Below are 19,340 nucleotides of genomic sequence, written 5' to 3'. Positions count from 1 at the left end.
TTTAGCTAGAATTTTGCTTAATTTTTCTTCTGAAATCAGCATTATGCTGTTTATACACAGTAATTAATCAAATGAATGTAAATTGTGTTATAAATTTTTTAATACGAATTTTCATTTGGTTTGATAAAATTTATAATAAGGGGGTTTCAAATAGAATAAGTAAGTATTATTTGATTTTAATTTTCAGAATGGATTAGATAATATTTTTTGTAAGAGAAAAATATAAATTCATATCTATATATCACAATATTTTTGTAATAATTTTTTTTAAAGGAAGTAGAGTAAGTAATATTCCTATTCTTTTTTTTTTTTTTTAAAGGAAAAAGAAAGAAATGTGGTGTGAAACTGCAATCTTACAAGTTATATAAGTCATGCGCATGCATTCATGCATACATACATATACATACATATATTGGAGATGTATTCTCACATCTCATACATACATTCTACAGAAACTCTCTTCCATACTACGTGTCGGCAAATCAGGGTGCCATGTTGACCTCCCTAACACTAATCCTATTGCCGTGTGCAGAGAACCCCAAAAGAGAGGCCCATAAACTGCTCAGAACCGATGTGATAAAACACAATCCCAAATTTTCTCAGTATCCAAACACTCCCTCTCTCCCTCTCTAGGGTTTTACTTCATAAATTCTTCAATTCCTGAAAATCTTACAGTGTCTTTCATTTTCTTCGACACAATCTCTACTTGGCCGCATAGCTGATTCTGTTCAAAGGCATGCTTTATCATTCGAGCCCGCAAACGCTGCTTTCGAGAGGGTTTCGGAGAGTTCGGTCTTAGCCCTGCTCCAATGATACCAGTGATGAACACCGATTGTGAATACAATGGGAATTCGAATTTAATCGGAGAGTCGGGAGCGAAAGCTAGAGTGTCGGAAGGCGGCGTCGATGGCTCTAACGGAGAGAGAGAAAATGGTTTGGGTTTAGGGGTTTCTGATGAGGTAAGGGTGTCTTCAATGGCGCTCGATTCCGGGGCTCACGAGGGCGAGGTTGATGCTAGGGTTTCGGAGAGTGGGAGATCTGAGGAGGTCGGAGTTAGAGCCTTCGAGGAGGCTAGGGTTAGGGTTTGTGAGGAGATTGATGGTGGTGGTGGAAGAGTAGGTAAGGAAATGGATTCTAGGGTTTTTGATTTTGAGGATGAAAGCGACGGGAGCGCGGATCGGTTCCATCAAAATGACGGAAATGAGGATCACACCGGTCGATTTGATGCTCAAGATGATAGATTTTATGCTCAGGATGAAAAAGAAGAGCACGTGGAGAAGGGTAAGGTTTTGGAGTACAATAATCTGTTATCGGAGTTTGATGATTTTGTGGCAAGTGAGAAAAATGTTGGTCTAGGAATGTCGAGGGCATTGAGTTTTGGGTTTGAAGTGGGTGACATGGTGTGGGGGAAGGTGAAGTCTCACCCTTGGTGGCCGGGGCATATATTTAACGAGGCTTTTGCTTCTCCCTCTGTGCGGCGAACTAGGAGGGAGGGCTATGTGTTGGTGGCCTTCTTTGGTGATAGTAGTTATGGGTGGTTCGACCCGGCTGAGCTTATAGCATTTGATCTCAATTACGCCGAGAAATCGCGGCAAATAACTTCGAGGAATTTTGTGAAGGCTGTGGAAGAGGCGGTTGATGAGATGAGTCGGAGACGTGGTCTTGGTTTGGCTTGTAAATGTAGGAATCCGTATAATTTTCGGGTCACGAATGTTCAAGGGTATTTTGTGTTGGATGTTCCGGATTATGAGCCTGGAGGGGTTTATTCCGCAAATCAGATTAAAAAAGCGAGAGATAGTTTTAAGCCACGGGAATTTCTTGCTTTTGTGAAGCAATTAGCAGTGGCGCCGAGAGGAGGTGACGACAAAGGCATTAATTTTCTCAAGAATAAGGCTACAGTGTTTTCTTATCGGAAGGCAGTTTTTGAGGAGTTTGACGAGACCTATGCTCAGGCGTTTGGGGTGCAGCCAGGGCGCCCATCTCGTGAACCAGTTGATTTAGACCAACCATATAAAGTGCCTCGAGGTATAGATTACATTCTTCTCCTTGTCCTTGGTTATTTTTTTGATGATTTGTACACCAACATCACGCTCTCTTATGTTGAGATCTGTTTCATTAAACTCAAACCAGTTTGATATTAAGCATATAAAAAGCAAGTTCAACATTGCTATAACCGATTAATGCAGTTTCAATTTCATTGTTCCTCTTAGTATCTCCCAGTTTTCATTGTTCATTGGATGATGGTAATTATTTTGAATAGTTTAAGTGTTGATGATGATCTTAAACATGATGTCACTTGATTTCCCCAACAACATCCTTTCACTCCAAAAAGGGGAAATTTAAGATTCACTAAAAGTCAAAAGCCACCATTGCCCTACACAACCACCAAACCATCCAAGAAGAGAATTCTTACAAAAGCATTGGAACTGTCAAATCGACCCAGCTCCCAACCCATCCCAAACTTGTTCTTTTGCACCGGTATGTATCGTAGCATGGTGGAGGTGGTTGTGGTGGATACCTTCCATAAGGCTGGTATGGTGGTGGTGGTGGGTACCCATATCCTCTTCTCAGTGATTGAGGGGCATATCCTCCAAGAGAAGGAGAATATGGTTCCCTCCCAATACAAGCTCATCCTCTGTATTTGGCAGCACCATTACACCATCCACCTTCTCGCTGAACATGACAGAAGAATTGAACATTCCTGTGGGCTTTTCTGAGGGTTTTCTCGCCTGGTAATTGATAAAAATACATGGATTTGCTTAAGAAGCAATGTGGGCAATCCAGGCCACCTTGGCTACAGCCACCATAGAGTGTGAAGCTATGGTTATGGTTTGTTGGGCTGTGGACTCTTAGACGAAAGTTGCGGGGAAGTTCCATGACGGGTTGGTGCCACTGTCTCGGCACATGTTGGTTTATGTTCAGCCAAATAAATTAGTTGAATATCCATGAAAAAGGAGTAGGTGTTACCTGAAAAGCAGTATAAATAAGAATATGCTTTGACTAACAATGATTTCTATTGACAAAAAAAAAAAAAAAAATCTCTTAGAAAAGCTTTCACATGCATTATTAGAATTTCTTGGTTTATTTTCGGTGTCTTCATATGGTATTCTATTGGATTATTTAATATTGTTTGTATCAATTTTTTTTTTTTGTTCTGTTTGCCTCTGAAATATTAGTGTTGCTGTAGGTGCATATATGCTCCTGTTTCATAGAAATGTATGATGGATAGTTAAGATCATTTTAACCTTGACTTAATTTATTTTCTTAAAAAAGGAAACTTATGATAGATAGTGAGGTTTTAGTACGTATTGATCTATCACTTCCACCTTTTTAGACTGCCAATTTTGATATATGGTCCATATTTGTTAATTAGCCAAGCATTTTCAGTTGATTTGGTTTCTGTTTATAACAATGTGCATAATCAGAAAGAAAATTGAATTTTGTAATGTCCCGCATACACTAGTGTGGTTATGATAAGATTGGATTTGCTTGGTTTATTAATTTGACTAGTCAGAATTGCAGTTTTTTGCTATCCTCATGTTCCTAGAGATCTTCCCCTCTGTGATTTGTATTCATTTATGCACAGGAGCGATGTTAGGCACATCTTTTTCTGTCTTGCAAATTAATTGACTTCAAATGAGTACACTATTTGTTTTCTGATTGGTTTGTTGCCATCTCCAGCTCCTTTAAGTGGTCCACTGGTGATCGCGGAAGCTCTTGGTGGTGAGAAGAGTGCTGCAAAACCTATGAAAATCAAGGACCATTCAAAGAAAGACAGATACCTTTTCAAGAGAAGAGAAGAACCCGTTAACTCAAAGATTCATCAAATAAGTTCAGGGCAGGCAAGTTCCTCTGCCCCATCAGTTTACATGGATGGATCTGTAACAACAGCGGCTGGGGATTATGTCATGCAAAAGAGGGTTGCAGCTGGCCCTGTAAAGCAGATTCTGACAAAATACGAAGAGGTTGCATATACCAGCAAGGATGGTGCAACCTCGGGTCTGGATGGATCTGGGAAAAGAGCTGTATCCGTAGATCAGGCTGCAGCATACAACAGTACCCATGGCCACCAAGATACTTCTGTAGATACAAACCCCCCTCCAGAGAGGTCAGGGCAAGGTGATTATGTGAGTCCCACAAGCACAGGTTTGTCTAGTTTGTCGGGGCAGGGGGCATTCCCACGCATAATAGATGCTACATCACAATCCGTGCAGCAGGAAGGTGAGGCAAAAACTTGGAGATCATACGAAGATTTCCAACAACCTGAGCAGAGTTTTCCAATTAGAGTGGAAGGTGGCCATGGATCAGATCTAGTTAAGGACGGTCGTGGTTCGGCAGATCCTTCACCAATTGATGCAATGCGCTCAAGTGGCTTGAGCTCTGATGGTGGATTTAAGAAGGCAAAAGTTCTGAAAAGAACTATTGGGGACTTGAGCTCGGAGAACTCTGTTATGGGGGAGAAAAAGAAGAAGAAAAAGAGGAAAGAGTTTGGTACGGAAATGAGCTCTGGTCCTCCCAAGAAACGTTTGGCTACTGGTAAAGTAGGGACACCAGTGGGGAAATTAGTGGGAAAATCCACCCAGATTGGTTTGGCTCCAAGAGAGGATTTTCACGTAGAACAGCACCTGAAGAAAAATGTTGGTGCGAGTAATTCCTCAACCAGTTCTATTGGGACACTTTCAACTGTTGGCACGGGAGATAGTGGCATTGATCTCCCACAGCTATTGAGTGATTTGCAGGCCCTTGCTCTTGATCCTTTTTATGGTGCGGAAAGAAACAGGCCTGCAACTGTACGGCAGTTCTTTTTGCGATTCCGGTCCCTTGTTTACCAGAAAAGCTTGGTTTTGTCTCCACCAACGGAGACTGAATCTGTTGACGTTCGTCCCACAAAATCTTCATCCAGCATTGGTGCTTATGAAAATGCTCATGATGGTCATGTTAGAGATCTTCCATCATCAAAGCCAGTAAAATCCATTGTCAGACCTGATGATCCAACAAAAGCCGGGCGGAAACGTGGCCCCTCTGATCGTCAAGAAGAAATTGCAGCAAAGAAGTTAAAGAAGATTAGTGCTATAAAATCATTGGCTGCTGAAAAGAAGACTGGTCAGAAAACTTCCGAAGTACTCCGAGGAGAGGGAAGAGAATCAGTGGTGCCGGCCCCACAGAAGTCTTCCAGACCAGATCCTGTCAAGAAAGTGGAACCCTCAGCGAAGGCAGTCAACCCCACCATGCTGGTGATGAAGTTCCCTCCCTATACATCGCTTCCATCCCTTGCGGAGTTGAAAGCAAGGTTTGCTCGTTTTGGGCCGATAGATCAGTCAGGACTCCGCGTCTTTTGGAAGTCCTCAACATGCCGTGTTGTGTTCCTGCACAAGCACGATGCAGAAGCAGCATATAAATTTGCAGTTGGTAACAATTCTTTATTTGGGAACGGGAATGTGAGGTGCTACATACGGGAAATGGGAGGTGCACCTGAAGGTTCTGAGCCGGGCAAGAACCGAGGTGATGACAACGCTAACGAGGCCCCACAGGTTAAGGATCCTGCGGCTCTGCAAAGACCAGCATCAGGGCTTGGTCATCAGCCTCTTCAGAAGCCAGCAGTCCAGCTGAAATCCTGTTTGAAGAAGTCGTCAGGGGAAGAAGCAGGGCAGGTAACTGGCGTTGGTAGTAGTAAAGGAACCCCGCGTGTAAAATTCATGTTGGGTGGGGAAGAAAGTAGTAGGGGAGAGCAATTGATGGTTGGTAATAGAAACAACTTCAACAACATTGCTACTATTGCTGGTGGTGGTGCACCTTCTTCTTCTTCTTCTGTTGCAATGGATTTTAATAGTAAGAACTTTCAAAAGGTCATTCCTCCATCTCCATCGCCTATTCTTCCTCTGCCTCCTCAATTTGCAAAATCCCCACATAATAATTTGCATTATCCCGAAACAGCACCTCCCAGAAATACTCACAATCTTGTTAACACTCCCAGTCCCACTTCGCCTAGTGCGACCACAGTTGTTGATATTTCACAGCAGTTTATAAGCCTTTTGACAAGGTGCAATGACGTTGTCACCAATGTGACCGGCTTGTTAGGCTATGTGCCGTACCATCCTCTTTGATCAGAAAATGGCCACCACCCATCCCATCATCAAAAATTGGATAAACATGGTTACCATGACACATGCCCACAACTTCATGTTGAAATGTGCATCATTTGCTCCGTGCTCAAAGCCCACATGGCTACCTACTCACGGGTGTACACCAATTATTGCTTCAAGTACACCACGGGGTCCACCTATATATGGGAGGTTCAAGAGCCTTTTTTAAAAGCAAATTGGAGCATTATTTGGGCTTCAAGACGATGTAATCTACAAATTCGATTGCTCCAAATGTACTGGTATTTTGAGAGTGGCATCTTGTTTATCTGTGCTTTGATTTCTTTTTATTAGCTTTATTGTTGATAATGCGGCGTGGGCCAGCGTATATCTGCTCCCGGCATGTCTATTTTTAGCTTTGTTTAAACTGGAAGTGGTGGAAATTTGCTCTCTCAGACATTTTGCATGGCCGGCTGCTTCAGCTCGACGGCCCTTAACCCTAACCCTAGCCCTAACCCCCTTTCTTGCAGAGTTACTCACCCTGGGGTTCCTGGGCTTTCTTAAGTTTTTATATTTATAACCGTTAAATTTAGTGGTTTGGTTAGTATATTGATGGCCGGCTATTGAGATTAGTCTTCGGCGCCAGTTGTTGCTCTCAGGACTGCTGTTTTGTTGTGCAAGTGAGTGGCTATCAATTAGTCATCGCTACTATTTGGCCATATTATGAATTTTTCTTCAAGATTGGAAACGTGTGGAGCGTGCAGCAACATCCAAGTCCCAATCTCTATCAATCAATTTCAAGCACTAAACTCAATTAACAACGGCTGAATCTGATGAGGACTTTCATAATCCTGGGAAATTCGTTGAAATGCCTTTACTAAAAGGCAGTACTGAAAGGAGATTGGTCAATTACCCATTGACAATTGGTCTAGACCTTTTTTTAATTGATTGGTAGACTTTTCCTCTTATGAGGATTCCATTAAGCCACGTTTATCTTGACGACTGAATGAGATTCCCCGCACTACCTACGGCATGTATTTCGGGGGATAAAGTTTATATCCTAGCCGTTGCCGTTTCAATGAAAGGCCAATATTTTGCCACACCATCATTCCACTATAAATCCTAAAAACTTTATTAAACAAAGACTGACGGGCTTAGAGCAACGCCGGCTATTTGATTTCCACGCTAGCTGCTCCCAAAACGGCTTGGATAAGGGAATCTCACAATCCCTTGATAACACGTCCACACGCTCACTTTAAGGAGAGCCCCAGTGACTTCATTCCTTTCTATGAAAGAAATGCGCTATTCACGCGTAAAAAACACGCTCTTCATAATAAAAGGACCCCACAAGCTGCTTAGAAAAATAAAAGAACAGATATTAAGGAAAATCGAACCAAAAAAAAGTTAAAATAAAAAATCATTTTCTTTTCCTTTACAAACCTTTAAAGTTGACTTGGCATCTAAAACATCCAAATTCATGACAATAATAACACACCATTTCTCGTAAAACTTAATTGAAACGCTAGCCCCAACGTTGGATCTCGTAAAAAACCGTTAACCGTGAAGTGAATATTATTTTTTGTTGCTAGTGTTTTATTAGCTAAATTAATTTATGGGAATATTATGTGTTCTTTTGATCTAAGTGAATATTATTATTATTTAAAAAAAAAAACCCTTATTTCAGTAGCACGGTATTTAAAAAATAATATCTGCCTAAAGCTTACAAAAATACTATAAAAACACCTAATATTTTTCGTAATCAAAACGTTGGGAAGTGTTAGAGAGTCAAACAAATGAACTCAGAAAAATTTTTAAACTGAGGTGTCAGACCGTGAGTGGCAGACAAGGGAGAAATAATTATATTTTTTTAAGAGAAGTGCTAAAGAGCCAAATAAATAAACCCAAAAAAATTTTCAAACTGACGTGACAATGGTTTTTAAATTAAAAAAAAAAATACAATTCTCTCTTTCTTGTCTGACACTCACGGTTTACCACGTCAGTTTAAAAATTTTTCTGAGTTCATTTATTTGGCTCTCTATACCCTTTTTTTTTTTTTTTCTAATTTAAAAATTATTTATTCGTTCATTTGTTATTAGGCACCCTAACACTTCTCCAAAACTTTAGCCATATATTTTGGGCTAAGGGTTCGTTTGAGATTGCGTTTGAGAGGCCTAAAAATGCTTTTAACACTCAAAATGCCCATTTAAAGAAAAAAGTATTCGTTTGGTAAAAAAATTAAAAGTGCTTTTAAGAGTATAAAAAGCCTAAAAATGACCAAAAAAACACTTTGTGTCAAAGCTTAAAAATAAAACTTTTGCCCAAAAGCTCTTTTTGACTTAAAAGCTCTATTTCTCAAACACAATTCTAAACATGCTCTAAATATCCAAAAATGCAATCTCAAACATGCTTTAAATATCTAAAAACGCAATCTCAAACATGCTTTAAATATCTAAAAACACAATCTCAAACATGCTCTAAATATTCAGAAAGGACAATAGAAAAATTACGCGATCTGCGGTTTCCTAGATACTATTCAAGAGAAACCACAAGGAAAGGAAGGCACTAGATTTATTTCTCACGTCACCACCTCCACCTTTGTCGTTTCTCATCCACCTGATCGACCCTCTCATCTCTCCCCACCCAACAACCTTCCTATATATAGCCAATTCCAGCCCCACTACTCGCAACCAATTTCCTTTCCTGAATTTTAAATCCCCGTTTCAACAAAATCTTTGTATTCATTCTTGAATTTTCTTTGATCATCTTCATCTTCTTCTTTGAAAGATGGAGTGTAGGCCTTTGGATATCGTGATCAAGTCAGCCAAGGACTTGAAGGACGTGAATCTTTTCTCGAAGATGGATGTGTACGCCGTCGTCAAGATCGACGGAGAACACAGCCTCAAATCCCACAAGCAAAAGACACCCATAGACAAAGACTGTGGCCCGAACCCCAAATGGAACTTCGCCATGAAATTCACCGTCGATTACGCCGCCACCCAGCAGAACCGCCTTACCCTCGTCGTCAAGCTCAAGTCGGATCGAAACTTTGGAGACAAAGAGATCGGCGAAGTCCGCGTGCCCATCAAGGAACTTTTGGACGGTTTCGGCGACGCGAAGGACGTGAAACACACGAGCTATGGCGTCAGGACCCCATCTGGGAGGCCGAAAGGCATGCTGGAGTTCTCGTACAAATTCGGGGAAAAGTTCACCTCGACTGAGCATAAAAACAAATATGTGGCAGGCAAGGAGCAGCAACCGGTTATGGCGTATCCGATGGGGCACGCGGCGGGATCTAGCGGCGCATATCCACCTCCTGCTACTTATGCGCACGCGCCGCCACCTGGTGGGTACCCACCTAATAGCGCATATCCACCTCCGGGAGCATACCCAGCTCCTGCTTATTATGCGCACGCGCCGCCACCGGGTGGCTACCCACCTGCTGCGCCGGCATATGGTGGTTACCCACCGCAGTATCCTCCCCCGGGTGGGTATCCACCTCAGGCGGGATACGGATATGGAGGGTACGGAGCGCCGATGATGCAGCAACAGAAGCCACCAAAGAAGAGCAGCGGAGCTGGAGGGATGGCTTTGGGGCTAGGAGCGGGATTGTTGGGTGGGTTGATAGTCGGAGACATGGTCTCGGATATTGCTGATTCCGGATATGATGGCGGGTTTGATGATGGTGGTGGTTTTGATTTCTAGATCTTGTTTTTTTTTTTTCAATTTTTTTGTTTTTTGTTTTTTTGGCTTAAATTTCGTTTTAGATGGATTGCTCGTTTCCAGATCGAGGGTTGGATATCATACTAACTAAATAAATTCACGGATTTTCCACATTTATTGTGGGTTTGAATGTAAATCTCTTTCTGTGGTTAATTTTAATTTTTTAATTTTTAATTTTTTACATGGTTTGATTTTTTGCATCCTAATTATTTGGATGTTCTGAAATTATGCGTTGGCCGATAGTTTTAATAGGGGTGTCAACTCAGTCTCAATTTTCAGTTTTTTGCCAAAATTAGAGCAACGGGTACTCCGGTTCTTAGTTTTGAAAAACTAAAACCGAGAACTGGGTTCTCAAATACTGGCCAGCTCCAGTTTGTATCCGATTATCCAGACTAAGTAACCCATTTTTTAAGAAAATTGTTTCTCTAATGTCTGATAACAATAACTCATCCAAGCACATTGAAATTGAATAGAAGAACCGGCCACTTGCTTGAGGAAATAAAATAAAATAAAAAATCATTTGGTCTTTGAACCCCACAAAAGACAAAACATCAAAAGCTATAGCATCAACAAAACTAGAGAATTCTAGAACCAGGGTCGCACAGATGAATCTGGTGTGGACAATATCAACCAAACTGGAGAAATCTAGAACCAGAGTCGCACAGATGAATCTGGTGTGGACAACATCAACCAAACTAGAGAAATCTATAACTAGAGCCGCACAACGCATAGGACTTCTCAAGTGAGGCGCCGCATGGAATGTTGTAGAAGAAACAGGCGCCACACGGATAAAATCATTAAAATCATAGAAACATAGGCAATTCTCTAAACCCATCACAAAATCAAACAATATATTTCTCTCGGCTGGAGCGAGGGAGAGATGGTCCGACGGAGGTCACGGAGTGAGAGAGAGCGAGAGAAAGAGAGTCAGAGAGAAGAGAAAGGAGGCGGAATGTGTGAAGTTGTGAAATGAACACTGAAGTGGTAAACAAAACAAACATAAACCTAAAAAATATTAATACATAATTATATATATAATAGGTACCCCGGTGCTGATATCCCGGTAATAACCGGGTGCCAAAAACTGGGCACCGGAACTGAGTCCCAGTTTTTCGGTAATTTTTGACATTTCTAGTTTTCTCTATGCTATCTTCATGTTATGAAAGAAATAATATATATATATATATATATATATATATATAGGGTTGGAGGGAGGGGAGGGTCGAGAGGGGTCAAATGCCCCCCTCAACCTCTAAAAGTTGTTCTTACTGCAGTAGAAAATTTATTGGATCCCTGTTTGCCCACCCTCAATCACAGACAAGAGGCAACACTCAAGTAGTACCGAGACGTCTGGTATGTTTTTACTTCTGCCACAGTTACAACTTTTCAAGCTTTTAGGTTTAGGTTAGATGACAAGAGGGAAGAAGACGATGACAAGATGACATTTACCAAACGCACCGTTTACATTACTTTTCTAGTTTTCTTTGTTTGTCTCTGTGGAGTGTGGACTATGCTGGCAGTAAGTTTAAGTACCTTCTTTCTTTTAACCTGTTGATGGGCTTAGGAAAAAAAAAACAATGTGTAGTGGGCCAACTTTAAAAACAAAAGTCTATATAGTTTTTTGAAAAAAACGTTAGTCCAATTTTCTTTTTTTTTTCTTCCTCCAAATCAATCCAAAGTCCAAACCACTCCCTGTATCATGCCCGTGTTTTTTATTATTTTTTAATATATATATTTTTTAATTATAATATTAAAATATATTATTTTAATATTAACAAATATTAAAAAACACGGGCGTGATGCTCTCTCTATCATAACTCAACAGCACAACACAGCATAGTTAAAAAATAAAAAAAATAAATAAATGAGAAAAAAAAAGAGCCTCCATAGATAAAAAGCATTTACAATGAGCTTTTTATATTTAGATTTTCTTTTAAAATCTAACAAAACACATGAAAATACTCATTTAACAAAGGGAAATTATATATAAAATCCTTAGGTAAACGCGCTTTTTTAAAAAACTCCCTGGGTATTTTTTTTTGAAAATTTAGTCCCTGGGTAACTCGAAATTACAAGAAAACTCCCTACCGTCAATTTTTGTTAACTTCCGTTAGTCTACTCAAAACTCACCGTTTTATCTGATTAAAATATTATTTTTTTTATTAATTTAATTTAAAAAATTCAATCTAAAAAAAAAAAAAAAAAAAATTTGAAGGGTGGCCAGGGGTGGCGGTGCCACCCCTGGCCACCCCCCCAACCCCTATGGGGTGGCCGCAAGCCACCCCAGGGGTGGGGCGAACCACCCCTGGGGTGGCTTGCGGCCACCCATGGGGTGGAAAGGGGTGGCCGCGAGCCACCCCAAACCACCCAAGGGGTGGCTCGAGCCACCCCATGGGTGGTTTGGGGTGGCCCGCCGGCCACCCCAAACCACCACTGACCAATCAGGATTCAGAAATAAGCTTTAAGTCTAAAGGTCTTTACGAACCGGCATATCCAGCTCTGGCAATAGCAATTCCTTCCCCTATAGAAGATCCCCCAACAACAATTGGGTAAAAACAACTTCTCTGAATATTTCGGTGAGAGATTCAGAGGGTTCCATACTTTGGGTCCTTCTGTAAATTCCTATAAGGTATCTCTTACTTTGCACTCTCTCTCTCTCTGAACCCTTTTGATCTGTTAAAGCTTAGATCTTTTTGTTAGATTCATTAGAAATTAGGGTGGCCAGGGGTGGCGGCCACCCTTCAAATTTTTTTTTTTTTTTTTTTTTTAGATTGAATTTTTTAAATTAAATTAATAAAAAAAATAATATTTTAATCAGATAAAACGGTGAGTTTTGAGTAGACTAACGGAAGTTAACAAAAATTGACGGTAGGGAGTTTTCTTGTAATTTTGAGTTACCCAGGGACTAAATTTTCAAAAAAAAATACCCAAGGAGTTTTTTAAAAAAGCGCGTTTACCTAAGGATTTTATATATAATTTCCCTAAAATAAAATAACGAAAATTTTCAATTTTTATATATAAAAAAAAAAATCGAATTTTTTTTAATTTTTGTCTTATAAAATTGACTTTAAAAAAGAAAAAATTGGCCAAGTTTGGATTTTTTTTTTTTTTTTTGGGTTAGTTTTAGTTTTTTTCTAGAAGTTTTAATATTTTTGTTTATATTTTATTAAGGATAATTTCGTCATTGGGGGGAACATTAACAATTTTTGGTAGTTTGGGGGAGGGGAGACATTGTCACAATTGAAAGTTTGGGGGGGACATTGTCAATTGAGTGGTAATTTGAGGGGGTTATGTGGACTTTTTCCTAAATTTTATTTTATTACATTTAATGATGTGTATATCGACATTTGAAATTTTTTAAATTGTATCACATTATTTAAAATTTTAAATGACACTGTAACCTATTTATTATGTGGTAATATATACCCTGTTAAATTTGTAAAATATAATTTGAATTTAAAAATGAATCATCTATATTTTCGCTTGAAAATACAAAAAAATCTTGAACCAAATGGGAAAGATGAAGCACAAAATCTACTGGGGCATGTAAGACGTGAAAGCAATTTAAAAATCATTTACAAGAAGAATACCTAGCACGAGTCCTATTATTATTATTATTATTATTATATTTTTTTGTAAGTACATTACAACAACAAAGAAAACAAAACGTAAAACAACATGAAAGGCCCTAACTAGGCCAAGCAGGCGGAAATAACAGAGAGGGGGCGAAATGAGAATGTTGCCATAAAGAAATCTAGCTACGGCCCAATTTATCACAGAGTGAGCGTAAAAGTTTAAATTTTGTTGACCTTCCTAGCTTTCCAAACAAAAAAAGCTAGAATAAAGTTGATAGTATCAAAGACGACATAATCAATGCGCCAGTCTTGTGAGGTTTTAGGCTGCTAAAGAGTTAAAATAACAACTTAGAAGTCGCCTTCAAGTATAAACCGATTGATGTCAAGAGAGTACGTCAAAGAAATAGCCAGACGAGTAGTTAAAGTTTCACCATAGTTGTAACATAATCTACATCATTTAAAATTTTCAAATAACATGACACCAAGCATATCATTAGATACTGGTCATCTTTGTTTCTCTCCATTTCACTTGAAATGAGGAGGGTGCTTTTTTCATAGCAGTCAAGGGTTTGAGGAAATTGGTGTATTCTAGATATTGGTTATGTTTGTTTTCTTATTATTGCAGCTTTTCTCTTTTATATATTAACACTGTCAAAACTCAACATTAAAGAAGCAATCCAACTTTGCATCTAAATATTTGGAATAAAAATATTATTTTCTTATTTAGTTATGACAATTTCAAAGAGTATGGGCCAACAGCAAAAAAGAAATTAACATAAAATTCCCAATTTATTGACCACTGATCTAGTAGAATAGTATATACATGGTAGAAGGGGCAGACTATTAAGCCACCAACTAACAGCCACAACAGTTTTAAGTGGAAATCAAGGCAATAATAAGAAACCTAAGTCTAGTATCTGCTAACATTATACTTCAAAGTTTCCAGTATATGCCCAGTCTATGCAAAATGCCTGAAACAACACCCCAAAACAGAATTTCTGCAAAGATAACGTAGAGTAGAATGCCTGCTCTCCGGGAATGCCAAACTCCAATGAAAATGTGTTTTTGAATCCAGTATATCTGTGTCAGGAAAGAAAAACAACATTAATAAAAATTAGAAAAGAATATTAAAACAAGGAGGAGCAGGACAATGTTCAAGGTGTAGTTGAGGTTTAGAAAAAATGTCTAGGCTGATTGTTCAGATGACTGGACAGGAGGCTAGAGTTGTCAAAGCACGGGCAGACCTCCGACAACAATGCACGTTCATCGGATAATCAAGGTAGCTTAGCTATATGAAATAAGCAAGACCAATGATATATATTATGATATTAGGTTGAATCCATCAACATGAAAAGGGGATGCTTATTGGCGGAGAAGATCTATAAGTACATAGCAGCATGGATTAGAGGAGGAGAAAAAATAGCAGCATGAAAAAGTCCCTCTCCAATGGAGTTTTGACAAGTTTTGGAAACTGCTAACTTGTTTCTAACCTTGACAAGTTTATGCCTATCTGACAGGAAAATCTAAAGCAGTTTTGGAAACCAAAAAAGAACCGGACTTGATGAGCAAAAAACTAGGAAAAAAAAAAACCTTCTTAAAAACAGTAAAACCTCTATGAAGTCAAGAAACATGCTGCAAATTTGCACTCTTAGTCCAGTCTAGAAAAAATTTAGAAAAAATTATGGAAAGTCTTCATACAAACAATAGGTGGAACCACCAATATTCCCCTTCCATTGGGATCTAATATCATTTTAGAGCCCATTATCTGAACATACTAAGGGGTGGTTACAGGACAGGTTGAGGTGAAAAGTAAAGGCACAATACGATGAAGATATACCAGTGTATTATGGGGGTCATCATAATACCACCCATTAATGAATCCTGCAAAGATGCCTTCAGCTGCCATAACATAGACGAGCATAGCATTCATGCCAATCCATTCCAATGGCAAAAACAGATATCTAAAACCCCAAATGTCAACCTGGTATCGGAGTAGAAAATTAGATTAAACTTGATGTAATCTCATTGAACCTTGCATACCCAAAAGAATTGATAATCAACTTTTAACCAAGCCTTAATTCCAACAACATGGGTCCATATTCAAAAGATATATAAATGATCCTAATGATAAGGGACATTAAAAATTTAATGACAAAAGAATACCAAAATGTAGAAAGCTGAAAACACCAAAGCTGCTGCTCCAGATGTTACACAAACATAGCTAAATGTGTACAACTGCTTATTCAGAGGAATTGCTGCATTGGGAAAAAATTAGAAAACAAGGAGACAATAGATAATATATAAAGTTGCACATACTTAACGTTCAGTTCACACCATGAGTGAAATGAAGGATAATTCCAGAAATGAGGAGGGCAAAACCCATCAGAATCCAGTGCTTCAGTCTAGCTGGATGACCCTGTAATAATTGAAAGAGATCAATGAAGTGAGCAGTTCTTCATGTAAGGTAGGCATAAATCACATGAAACCATAGACCTAACCTCAAAATGTACAAGCACATGTCCAAAATGCACTCCAATGATGGTGGAGAGAATAGCTGATATTGAGCTGCAATCAGATAAATATTCACAGATAGAAGAGGTTCAAAACGAAATTGTCAACGTTTACAGTAATCAAATAAATTACATCAGGGAGGCATACTCATCATAAACTTCACATCAGAGCCAATTGGAGCATCCGAGAGGTTCATGCTTAACAACATGAATCTTTTTTTTTTTGAGAATTAACAACATGAATCTAAAGGTGTAAGAAATCAATAAATTGCTCCAATCAAGTGGTTGAAAGGGAGAGTCTGCCTCTTAGATTCAGCTAAGTACATATTTTTGTTTAGTTGTGAAGAAATTGTGTGCAATTATTTTGAATTTTTCTCTCATTCTTACTATTTCCCTTCACATACTATATGCTTTGGGAAAGAATAGATGAGAAATCAATTTGATAGACCAAAGTCACAGTTCTGTGGTGCAATGGAGTGAATGTGCCCTAGAAATTTTTGTGATGTCCATTTGTTCACTATATCCCTTAAGCAAAGCCTAGTGATTTCCATCATGTGGTTCCCTCAGCAGGATGCATAAGATTATTCAGCGAAAGGTACAACTAGTTACCCGCAAATACGAATCTAGACAAGAGGCACTATTTCCATTGTTCATCAAAATGACACTAGTTAATTATGATGTTAACAGACCTTAAAATTCCTTCTGGTTCAAAAGGGGCATAACACCACGAAGGAGCACCACTTCGGAAAGGCCCCTCATATGGGGAATTCTCAGTGCAAGCCTGCAGAACATAATATTAGAGAAGATTAAATATTCAAAAGTGCCAATGTCTTTCAACTAGTGATCTCAAATTCATAATATGATAAGGAGTAAAATAGAAAACGGCTACACACCTTAGATCTCTTCCAAGCTGGATGTTGATACATGTGCTCGATTCCTAGCACAACTCTATCTATATACCCGACTGCATTACAAGGAGGATCCAGTTTTCCTCTCATGCCACAGGCTACCTAAAATTAACAGAATATACATGTTAATAGATTATCCAACCATTTGTTTTCTAAAAAGTTTTTGACCATGGTAGATAGTTCCATTACATAAGGTGGAACCATTCATGGGTTAAGCTTAGTTGCTAAAAATGTCAATGCACCCCTCACCAAAACTGATTCTGATTACGAAAGACCTTAACCCTTTTCCAAGTGCAGTCATTGCATGCTATGCAAATCCGAATATCAGGATTTCACATGTTCAATCGCTCCATGTCCAAATTGCTCCCAAAGACTAAAATTAGCCAGTTACTAAACAAAATATTTAGTCTGTTACTGACATCTCCAACTATATACAAAGATAATAGCATTATCATTTAAGAAGAAGTTTCTGATTTATAAGAATGAGATAAAAGAAACCAGAAGCTTACTGTAAGCTCAACAGTATTATTTCCATTATGGACAGTGAATTGCCAGTCTGGGACATATGCCCCAAAAAGCACAGCCAAGTAAACAATAAGAACGCATGCTCCCACCAGCCTGAAAATGTTAGAACAGAGAAACTGTTTGATAATAGTTTTACTGATAAATTTTCATCAGGAATACACGATAGCACCCACTACAAACTTACCAATGCCAAGAGTACAACTTGAATACAGAGAACCAGCTCGATGCTAGATCCTTGGCTTGAACATCTCTTGAAAAGATTTCCACCAGCGACACTACCAAATATGCAAGAGCGATTCTCTAGAAAGGGTGAAAAGAATTACTACTTAAATCCATTCCCTACACGGCTAAGATCTGATCCGTGACTAGTATCAACATTACCTGGAGAATGCCGCACCACCTTATTTTTTTCATGTCGACGCCATATGTTAGATTGTCGGGAGCATGTGAATAACCTCCTTCAAAAATGAAGCCAAGTTAACATCCAAGTGAAACCTGAAGCCTATCGTCCTTTCTTAAATTCATTCTAAATAGGGAAAGCAAAATGCAAAAAAGTTGCTGATAAAACGTTTCCCTCAAACCAGCCATCATTTTTGTTGATCAAATATCCTTGTAAAAAAAATGTTATTGCAATGTGAAGGGAAAAAAGTAAGCTGAGTATAAATGAAAATGAAACAAAAACAGACCTTGCAATAGGAGACCCCAAAAGAGAAGCTTCAAAGTCCTAAGAATCACCTTTCTGATGGCCATGGACCGGTTTGGTATTCTCTACATGAGAAAACATCAAGAAATGAATGCATGCTAATGCTTATAAGTTATTCCCTGCAAGACTTATGGGAACAGTACAGAAAGCGAAACCAACCTTGAGAGCAAGCGCAATGGCCATCCCCACAATGAACAAAAAGAATGGCATCACAAAGTCAGCAAGATTGCAACCATTCCATGGTGCGTGCCCAATCATAGGCCACTCTCCTCCGGCATCATCCACCAAAATCATCAACTACAAATGTACATGACATGCAAGCTTAAACCAAAATAGATATCCCGATTTCTTCCTCTTCCTCTTTCATTTTCCATTTAATTACAAATTTCTTCACAAATAAGTCCAGTTACAACTTACACCCATGTGTACTCTACCACGGCTTTTTTTTTTTTTTTTTTTTTTTTCAAACGAAGGCTAACAAACTGAACTTAAGAAACCTAACCTACATTTATTACCATAAAAATAACGTCCTGCCAGCATCACATTCCACGTGGCACAATCAACACTGGATATTTGTATGTTATAAAAAAAATGGAAAAGAGAGAGAGAGAAAAAAAATAAATAAATAACATTTACACGCACGATGAATATGAACATGATATACCCAATATCATTATTTTTCCTTTTTGGTGATTTTGAAGAAGAAAAAAATAACAAAAATTAGAAAACATAAATGCTGAATATTAAATATCCAAAGCAAGTACATGCAGTCAAAATTATAGAAGAAAAAAAAAAAAAAAAAAAGCAACCCATGTGAAAAGGTGGTGGACAAGAAACTTAGAAACTGGAGCCAGAAATTTTGGGATTTCTGCTTCTTCCCTCACTCATTCAGTTCACAAAAATATAACAAATAAACAAATAGAAAGGTTTAAAAATAGAGCTTTATCAATGTACCGCAACAGTGAGGCCTCGGAAGATGTCCAGGGAAGCAACGCGCTTTCGTTTCGGGCGCTTTTGGTCCGAGATATCGGGCCCCGGTACATTCAGCAGGTGCTGGTGAGTAGCCGTATCGGCTTTGATTTCCGCCATTTGATTTGAGTTTTCTGCGAGTTCAACGGTCAAGAGGAACTCTCACTGCCGCTGGAAGAAGGTCTGAACAGACAACCCGAGTTCTGGTCAAACAAACCAGTGATTACGGATAAATGATTATGGATAAGTGTCCCAGGTTTTTTATTTTTTGTCTTCTTCGAAGTGCAATAATGATACTAAATTAACATATAAAAACGGAAGATTGTGCATTCTACATATTTTAGCATAAA

At 38.8% G+C, this 19,340-nt stretch overlaps 3 protein-coding genes across 3 annotated transcripts; 2 read left to right on the top strand and 1 right to left on the bottom strand.

Moving 5' to 3' along the window:
- Positions 1 to 506: 506 nt before the first annotated feature.
- On the top strand, positions 507 to 6,433 carry LOC132168816 (PWWP domain-containing protein 1). The gene is made up of 2 exons (XM_059579874.2): positions 507 to 2,025; positions 3,682 to 6,433. The coding sequence occupies exons 1-2, from the start codon at positions 810 to 812 to the stop codon at positions 6,102 to 6,104; spliced, it is 3,639 nt and encodes a 1,212-aa protein (XP_059435857.2). The 5' UTR covers positions 507 to 809; the 3' UTR covers positions 6,105 to 6,433.
- A 2,217-nt stretch (positions 6,434 to 8,650) lies between these two features.
- On the top strand, positions 8,651 to 9,974 carry SRC2 (soybean gene regulated by cold-2). The gene has a single exon (XM_059581719.2). The coding sequence runs from the start codon at positions 8,865 to 8,867 to the stop codon at positions 9,780 to 9,782; it is 918 nt and encodes a 305-aa protein (XP_059437702.2). The 5' UTR covers positions 8,651 to 8,864; the 3' UTR covers positions 9,783 to 9,974.
- Positions 9,975 to 14,145: 4,171 nt separating this feature from the next.
- On the bottom strand, positions 14,146 to 19,266 carry LOC132170681 (heparan-alpha-glucosaminide N-acetyltransferase-like protein (DUF1624)). Its single transcript, XM_059581755.2, has 13 exons — positions 18,976 to 19,266; positions 18,181 to 18,318; positions 18,005 to 18,086; positions 17,700 to 17,776; positions 17,503 to 17,618; positions 17,303 to 17,411; positions 16,779 to 16,895; positions 16,575 to 16,666; positions 15,874 to 15,940; positions 15,710 to 15,791; positions 15,539 to 15,630; positions 15,213 to 15,356; positions 14,146 to 14,455 (listed from the first exon to the last, which is right to left on the bottom strand). The coding sequence occupies exons 1-13, from the start codon at positions 19,108 to 19,110 to the stop codon at positions 14,309 to 14,311; spliced, it is 1,398 nt and encodes a 465-aa protein (XP_059437738.2). The 5' UTR covers positions 19,111 to 19,266; the 3' UTR covers positions 14,146 to 14,308.
- Positions 19,267 to 19,340: the final 74 nt, after the last annotated feature.

The sequence above is a fragment of the Corylus avellana genome, chromosome 1, assembly GCF_965113065.1.
Source record: "Corylus avellana chromosome 1, dhCorAvel1.hap1.2, whole genome shotgun sequence".
Taxonomy (NCBI): Eukaryota; Viridiplantae; Streptophyta; class Magnoliopsida; order Fagales; family Betulaceae; genus Corylus; species Corylus avellana.
This window is presented reverse-complemented; position numbering and strand designations above follow the sequence as displayed.

Bases quoted from the DNA above. Each gene is read 5' to 3' on its own strand.
- SRC2 (XM_059581719.2), top strand. From the start codon at position 8,865: ATGGAGTGTAGGCCTTTGGATATCGTGATCAAGTCAGCCAAGGACTTG.
- LOC132168816 (XM_059579874.2), top strand. From the start codon at position 810: ATGATACCAGTGATGAACACCGATTGTGAATACAATGGGAATTCGAAT. The intron at 2,026-3,681 runs GTATAGATTACA...TGCCATCTCCAG, and splicing joins ACCATATAAAGTGCCTCGAG to CTCCTTTAAGTGGTCCACTG.
- LOC132170681 (XM_059581755.2), bottom strand. From the start codon at position 19,110: ATGGCGGAAATCAAAGCCGATACGGCTACTCACCAGCACCTGCTGAAT. The intron at 17,777-18,004 runs GTCTGTTTTTGT...TCATTTTTGAAG, and splicing joins TTGGGGTCTCCTATTGCAAG to GAGGTTATTCACATGCTCCC. The intron at 14,456-15,212 runs GTATATCTTCAT...TTCCTGACACAG, and splicing joins ATGACCCCCATAATACACTG to ATATACTGGATTCAAAAACA.